Genomic DNA, 7,643 nt, shown 5'->3' with positions numbered 1-7,643 from the left:
ACTGTCAGTGCAGAGTGCTTAACGTGTTGTGTGTGCAATGTTAGTGCCTTTACAGCTCGGTTATTTACATCAACAATGGGGCTTTGCGCGCGTGGATGGATGTGGAGCGTGGCATGGTCGCGTGCTAACGGGCTAGCTGTTATTGTTAATGGGGACGCGCGGTTTGGCGCTCTCTCGCTCTTTGAAAGTTTAGATTATCGGTCATATTCAAACAGTCAAAAACGGCCAAATATCCTCGGTGTGTTGTTTAGATAGCGTTTATTTGAGAGCGCACGTGAATGTTAATTTACGACACATCTCCATCTTTCCGTTGGTTTCCATAGATGCAAATATGACGCGAACTAATGGAAAGATAAATCCGAGCGTACTGTATGTTATGCAAGTCATAATTCCTCTAAATAATTATTTTTTAATGTGGGGGGTTTATGTGAGTGAGCCGTGTCATGTTTGATGTGGTTTTTCAAACGTTTGTATTGACGTATCAAACGCGCGATGTTCGTTAACGTTATGTTTTGAATACATGTCGTTTAATATGTTTACTGTTATCCCAGTGTTTTTATTCCTGGTGTTTTGTCTCAAACACCGTGAACATGCGCCCATTTATTTGCACTTTCGTTTTTAAAACTCCGCCTGTTTCTCCATCTTCACCCCATGTCAAATTTCCCAAAGGAATTCTTATAATTATTTGGAGCGACTAAAATGGGAATCCTTCGAGAATCAAATAAGATCAGAAAAAGACAAAATAAGGAATTTCGATAGATCCATTACGTTAGCACACGACTCTTGATTCGTGTAGGATTCCTGTTTTGGATTGATTCCCGGTTAGTTACAAATCCCTTATCATTCTTTCTAGGATTTTCCAAATAACCAAATTCCAGTGCACACATGCTGCTGTTGTTGTTGTTGTTTATTTCCCCGTACGGGTCATCGGTCGTGTATTTAATCAAATGTGGCTGCAGGGAAAGGCTTTTGTCAAAACATCAAAAGTAGGTCATCGCGGCAGACGAGACGGATTCAAAGCAAACGCGCGTTTTAGGTCCCAGACGCGCACTCGTGATTCTGCATATTTTTTTTGCGTAACTTCAAACGTTAGTTAGAGCAAAACACGATGGAATTGTCAAGTTCAACAAGAGATGAATTTCTGTTCCCGCCCCCTTAAATCCCCCGCGCAAAACTAGCAGGAGACCTTTGTTTTTAATGACGCTCTCCATTCATTCCTAGAGCCCGTAAAGATGTTCGGCTTCCATAAATCCAAGATTTACCGCAGTAACGAGGGTTGTTGTATTTGCAAAACCAAATCTTCAAGTTCTCGGTTCACTGACAGCAGCAGATATGAGGAAAACTTCAGACTTTGCTTTGGGTAAGTGTTATTCCTGACTGCTTGCATCCAAAAAAATAAATCCTAGTGGAATTTCAATCACAATTTGTGATCATAATAACATCAACCAAGAATCCTTTTGGAATTAAATATCAAACTGGAAAAGCTTTTTTTATTTGGGAGCTTATGTGATTCCATTGGAAAAATGGAATAGAAAAAAAAAAAAACAGAAATTCCATTAGGATTTGTTTTTTGATTTATAGGTATTCTATTCATATTTTTGATGTTTTTAAAATCCTAAATAAATTCTGTGACATTGTTTATAGTCTGTCAGAGGATCGTGTTGGAGACATCTGCAATGCTTGTGTGCTTCTGGTCAAACGCTGGAAGAAATTACCACACGGATCAAAGAAGAACTGGAACCATGTAAGGGACTCTTTTCTTGCGAATCATCCGTTTCATTCCAGACATTTTGGGAATAATCTTGTTTCCCTCTCAAGGTGGTTGATGCGAGGGCAGGACCCGGATTCAAGCTGACCAAGCCCAAGAAAGTCAAAAATATTGACGGAAAGAAGAAAAGTAAACTGAAAAAGCTTCATAAGTTCAAAAGACAAAGTGAGTTGCACGTTTGCACTTTTCTTTTTTTTTATGGTTTGCCAACACAATCTCATGACGGTTCATATAATTGTTATTTTATAAATGTCATAATTTAGGGTTTTGGTGACTTGGTTGCTTATGCGTAAAATCTCATTCATTTGGTTTTCATGCCATTTGCTCAAGTTTTTTTTAAGGGATATTTCGGCCTAAAATGAAATTAATAATAAAATTGAAGTCATTTATTCACCCTGGTGTTGCATGACCTTTCTTTTATGGACCACAAAGGGAAAAACAAACCGAAATTGGGTGCATTATTTAAAGAAAATCCTGAGCTTGGCCGTTGGTTTGCTTGTGCTCAACTGCGAGTCTTTATTAGCGCCACAGTTTTCTCCGACTCTTCCCTGGAAAAAACACAGTTATGAAAAGTCAAGATGATTAAAAACGCAACATGCAGTTCAACCCGTGAACCAGCTTCTCTGAGGTGATTATATCCGTTGTGTTCGTCGTAACGAGAAACTATTGAGTTCACATCTGTCAGCTGTCATTGACTCATCAGCGATATTCTATGCCATGCATTTGTCGTGTTTAATCTTGATTTCTTACAAGAAGTCTGAGTGAACTTCGGCGCTAACAGAGACTCATGAACGCACAGTCGAGCAAAGACGACCACCCGCCAAACTCAGGATTTTTAAAAATAAAATGTTTAATTTTATAATTATGGCTAACCGTACTATTAACCGTAATATTAAGCGTAACCGTACGATTTACTCAAAGAACACTTGGATATACGGCACGTCACATGGCATCGTTCTGTGATATAGGGCTGTCGCTAACAATTATTCTGGTCACCAAGAAATCGGTCGATTATTTTGATTAATCGGATACTTTTTAAAATAAAAATAGGCGTAAGCAAAGACCCAAGACTTTAAAAATTACTTAAAATACATGTATAATAACAGTGAGGCATTGATATTTGGTAGTAATCATATGGCGTTATAGAAATACATATGTATTATAACAGATGTTTACAGAGGGCGCCGACGGCCTGGTGTTGTTACACTTTACAGCACATCAGATGTCAAAACTACATTAAAAAGATTAGTTCACTTTAAAATTAGCCCATGATTTACCATCTTAAGCGTTTATGACTAATGGACAGTGATGGGGTCCATTTAAGTTTGAAGCTCAAAGTGCATCCATCCATCATATGCGTACTCCACATGACTCCAGGGGGTTAATAAAGACCTTCTGAAGCTAATCCATAGGGTTTTATAAAGTTTTAAATATGGATATTTGTCTTACAAAGTAAAATATCTATCTTCCGCCTGACCGCCACATCACATAAAATATTAAAAACTTGATTTTCACCACAGGGGGTCTTTAATATTAATATTTAATATTTGGCCACTTCTTTATGATAGAAATGGTACAGCCAGTCATTTCTTGAGGTAGAATATGTGGACATCATATCTCAGAGCGAGGGTTTAAACTTTTATTTTGAAATCGTGATGAACAACTGTGTTGGTGTAGGTTTATAAATGGTTAATAAATGACAAGCCCGAGAAGGTTAAGGTGTTTTTTTTTTTCTCCTCGTGGTCCAAAAAAAGCACTGCATACGGCATTAGAACAACACCAGGGTGAGTAAATAATAACTTAATTTTAGTTTGAACTATCTACTAATTAACTAATTCCTGTTTTCTACAACTCACATCGGTACTTAAAATAGTTGAGTTTTCCAGTGAGAGATCATATTAATTTGTTGTCATGTCCTGACAGATTCAGATGCCCACAGCACCACATCCAGCATGTCTCCGTCTCAGTCTCCCAGCCACAGTAACCAATCAGACGACGGCTCCGACATCGAGACCAAACAGAGACGTCCTAACCCATCTGGCTTCTCCTTCCTCGACCTGTCCTACTGGAAGAGGTATTCTTCTCCTCCTCCTGTTTACCCATAGAGACAAAGCGACACTCGTTATAATCTGAAAGCCACGCCCACCGGGGGGGAAACAAACCAACCCTCTCCATTCACTTTCTATTGCGGGATGCAGCCTTCTTGTTATTTCTGACTTATAACAAAAAAACGAATGTCTAAAAGCTGATATCTGACAAGGTGTACAGAAAACAAGCTAAAAAGCCCACAACCAAAAACCCAGAAGTTTTATAAGCTGCTGACCCCAAAAAACAAGCATTTAAAGATATAAAAGTGCACACATGCAATAGAGACAGAGCGCAACGTGCTATATCACACAGAGCTACGACCACTGGAGGGGAAAGGACAGGAAATATAATATATAAAACTGACATTTGGATATTTGACAATGTTTATTGCACATGTAGGCATAGTGAGGCATATGTAGTGTCAGGATCCCAAAATCTTCCTGCTGAAGCTTCACGTCTTTTTGCCTGTATCCACTTTAGTCTCTTTAAATGCTCGTTTTTTTTTTTGTGGTCGACAGCTTATAAAAGCGTAGTTATGTTTTTTAGCTTGTTTGCTGCACAGCTTGTCACATATCAGCATTTAGACATTGTTTTGTTTTTTTGTAATAAGTCCGAAATGACAAGAAGGCAGCCTCACGCAATGCAAAGTCAATGGAGAGCGTTGTTTTCACAAATCCCCCCCACCCCCCGTTGTGGGTGTGGCCAAAATACACTCTGTCCCTTTGCTGTTGACATCCTAGTGATCGAGCTGATGAATAACCCCATCAATGCATTTCAGGCAAAAGGTGTGCTGTGGGATCGTCTACAAGGGGCGTTTCGGCGAGGTGATCATCGACCCCCGTCTCTTCAAGCCCTGCTGTAACAAGAAGCGCCCGGCTCTGGCATCCACCTCGGACTCTCAGATCTCTCAGACGCTTCCTTCCCCTCTTCCAGAGGACCTGAAGGAGGCATGGTGATCCAAATATCGCTCCCTTCAAACCGTCTCGTTGAGGCCCTCATAGCTTTGTCTCCAGTGGTAGACTCTGATATCTTCCCTTTGTTAGATGACTGTGTATGAGTTGAGTTTCCCCATTGCTTTTGTATTTTTTTATGACTCTTTTGTAAAATGTAAGTTTTGTACCTTTTTTTTTATATAACAGAAAAGGAGAAACATTTGGGCATTAGGACATATTTATAGGTCTGAGTTAGGAAATTTAATGTAATCCATTTTTTTTTTATTACTGTAAATTTGTTTTCGGGAGTTACCAGTGTTTTGTAAATATATAATCTTATTTTCCATACCAGTGCACCAAAAGACTTCTATTTGGCATCTAGTTTCACGGGTCACAGATGAATAATGTAAAGTGCTATATCTAACATTACAGCCGAGGCATTAATGAGATGGGTGTACTTTTACGCAAATACCATATTTTACCTGGCAGACTTAGCTCTGGCTGTCTGTTATATCACACACGCATGCATTTACTGACAAGGTTTCTTTGGGCACAATATTCACAATGTGAATTCACCTCGACTTCTGGACACGCGTGTGTAAAATCTCATTTATTTCTGGTTTGGCATAAATATGTTTCTCAATATTAAAAAAACAAAAAACAAAAAAAACAACGGTTACGGGTTTGTAAATCTTTAAAACCAGAATGCTAAAACACATTATCTCAGAGTATTTAAACGGTTATCATTTACACAATAGCATATGAAAGCATGCATAATGTATTTGTAGGCATGATCAGTTTTATGACTGTTAGTGTTTGTATTTTCTTTTATTGTTGTATGAGTGTTATAATACAGAAAGTATGAGATATTACTGATTGATGAATTTCCGACCAGGCTTTACACTGTGTTTTTAAACCAAGGTTTTTTGTCTTTTTTTTATTTTATTGTCTCAATATTGTACACTAAAGATAATCGAAGATGAAATTGTACAGTCTTTCAGCCTTGATGTATTGACTGCAGCCTTTTATGTTTTATTTTATTAATCAAAATGTTGTCGATGTGACACAAAAGCCTTTTTGAGGAGCAAATTAACGGAGTTTATGGTTGGTTAGGATTTCGGTTGTTTTTTTATGTATTATTTGAATGAATGTTTGTTTTTATTCACCAGCAATACTTTGAGTCAATGTTAATGTTGACTTGATGCTCTCATTCTTAAAATGCATGAGAGCGACTACAAGATGTCGACAAATTTCAGGGAACTTTTTTTTTTTTTAAATGATTAATGTGGCACATTCTCAGTCAATGTGCCTTACAGAGATTTAGCTGATCATTTCATTACGTTCATTTGTCATTTTTAACTTATGCTATTTATTCAAAGCTGTCTGTACAATTAATGCTGTAAAGAAGTTTTTGTGCACTTTCTTTTTTATACTTTTTGTAATATTACCATTGATAAAATTTTGTATCTCAATTTTCCTCACATTGGTATTTTCATAAAACTTTTAAAGTATATCTTGTTTGTCTGTTTTCTTTTCGTGAGTCTTAAATATTTGTTTTAATATAGGAAAACTGGAAGAAGGGAGATTTAGTCTATGAATTATTTGTATGTTATGGATTTTTCCCACATCGATCTTCGAAATAATGTCTGGAGGAATGCCACTCAAAGTCGGATATTCGACCTGCGAACTCGGATAGAGTGATAGAATGATAAGAGACGCATCCTTTGATGTCACTCCCAAGATGTCGGCACGTCCTGCTTCCAGTGAGTATAAACATAAAAACAAACTTTTACAGAACATTAAATTAATTTAAATACTACCTTCGTTTTTGCCTCATCGGCTGTTTTCAAAGCGATTTAATGTTGTATTTATTCTGTTTTTGACTCAAAAACACTCGTTGCGTCGTGGGGACATCATGTGGTCAACATATGGACGTGACTGCTTTCCTGAAGTGGGATATTCGCACATTCTACCTCTGGAACGCAGCCTAAACTTTTTTTTGTTGTTGTTTATTGATAGCAAACAGTAGGCTAGAGATTAATGATATATAACTTTGTATAGCCTACAATACACAAAATGTAGCAACAATTTGTTCGATGTCACTGAACATAGGCCTACAGGAGAGAAGGGAGGAAAAGTTAACAATGATTTGCTAAAAAAATAAATAAAGGAAAAATAGGAGAAGATAGAAAAAAACCCTGGAGGGTAAAATATTTTATACACCAGAGTACAGATTAAAGTAATTACAAATTGAGGTTGTTTTACTTGCTTTTTTTTATAGGCTACTGACATGATTTAGCTTTACATCTTATTTTAAATTGTTTCCAAATAATACATACATTTATGGTTATAGCATTTGCCAAGAAAATAAATTACATTCATAACAATGCAAGCTGTGGGTAGAGTCAATGTATCAAAAAAAAACAGGAAAAAGTATATCAACTGAAAATTCTGAGGAAAAAAAGAGCAGATTATCAAAATTAAATCTTGCAATTCTTCTCGGAATCATAAGACAAAAACTTGGAATTACGAGAAAAGTCAGAGTTGTGAGAAATACACTCGAAATTATCCTTTTTATGTGTTTATTCCCGTTTACTTCCATAGACGGCTGCTGCTGACCTGCCACTTTCTGCTGCGATTGTGCTTTCTGAACACTAGGTGGAGTAATATTACATCTCTTGAATGACCCTCAGATAGTGCTGTCCTGTATAGTTTTTTTTAATTTTTATTTTACACCAATTAAGTCAAGTTAAAGCCACAATATATAAGATTTTTTGATTCAGTATAACAACAACAACAATGTTAAATGTGACTTGTGTACTCAAATTATCCCAAAATGTTACCAATAATGTTTA

General features: G+C 36.9%; 1 protein-coding gene across 2 annotated transcripts in view; it reads left to right on the top strand.

The window, feature by feature from the left end:
* sinhcafl (SIN3-HDAC complex associated factor, like) overlaps window positions 1–6,260 on the top strand; it is a 6,442-nt gene extending 182 nt beyond the window's left edge. Inside the window, exons 2-7 of one of the 2 annotated variants that reach the window (XM_067448424.1) lie at window positions 1,222–1,360; window positions 1,645–1,744; window positions 1,819–1,933; window positions 3,523–3,552; window positions 3,692–3,842; window positions 4,635–6,260. In XM_067448424.1, coding sequence (XP_067304525.1) covers window positions 1,222–1,360; window positions 1,645–1,744; window positions 1,819–1,933; window positions 3,523–3,552; window positions 3,692–3,842; window positions 4,635–4,812 — 713 coding nt within the window. In that variant the 3' untranslated portion in view covers window positions 4,813–6,260. The remainder of the gene's footprint in view (window positions 1–1,221; window positions 1,361–1,644; window positions 1,745–1,818; window positions 1,934–3,522; window positions 3,553–3,691; window positions 3,843–4,634) is intronic. The other variant, XM_067448432.1, reaches the window with a different exon arrangement.
* The last annotated feature ends 1,383 nt before the right edge of the window (window positions 6,261–7,643 follow it).

Source organism: Pseudorasbora parva, chromosome 1 (genome assembly GCF_024679245.1).
Source record: "Pseudorasbora parva isolate DD20220531a chromosome 1, ASM2467924v1, whole genome shotgun sequence".
NCBI lineage: Eukaryota > Metazoa > Chordata > Actinopteri > Cypriniformes > Gobionidae > Pseudorasbora > Pseudorasbora parva.
Note: the sequence above shows the minus strand (reverse complement) of the source record. Positions and strands in the feature narration are given on the sequence as shown.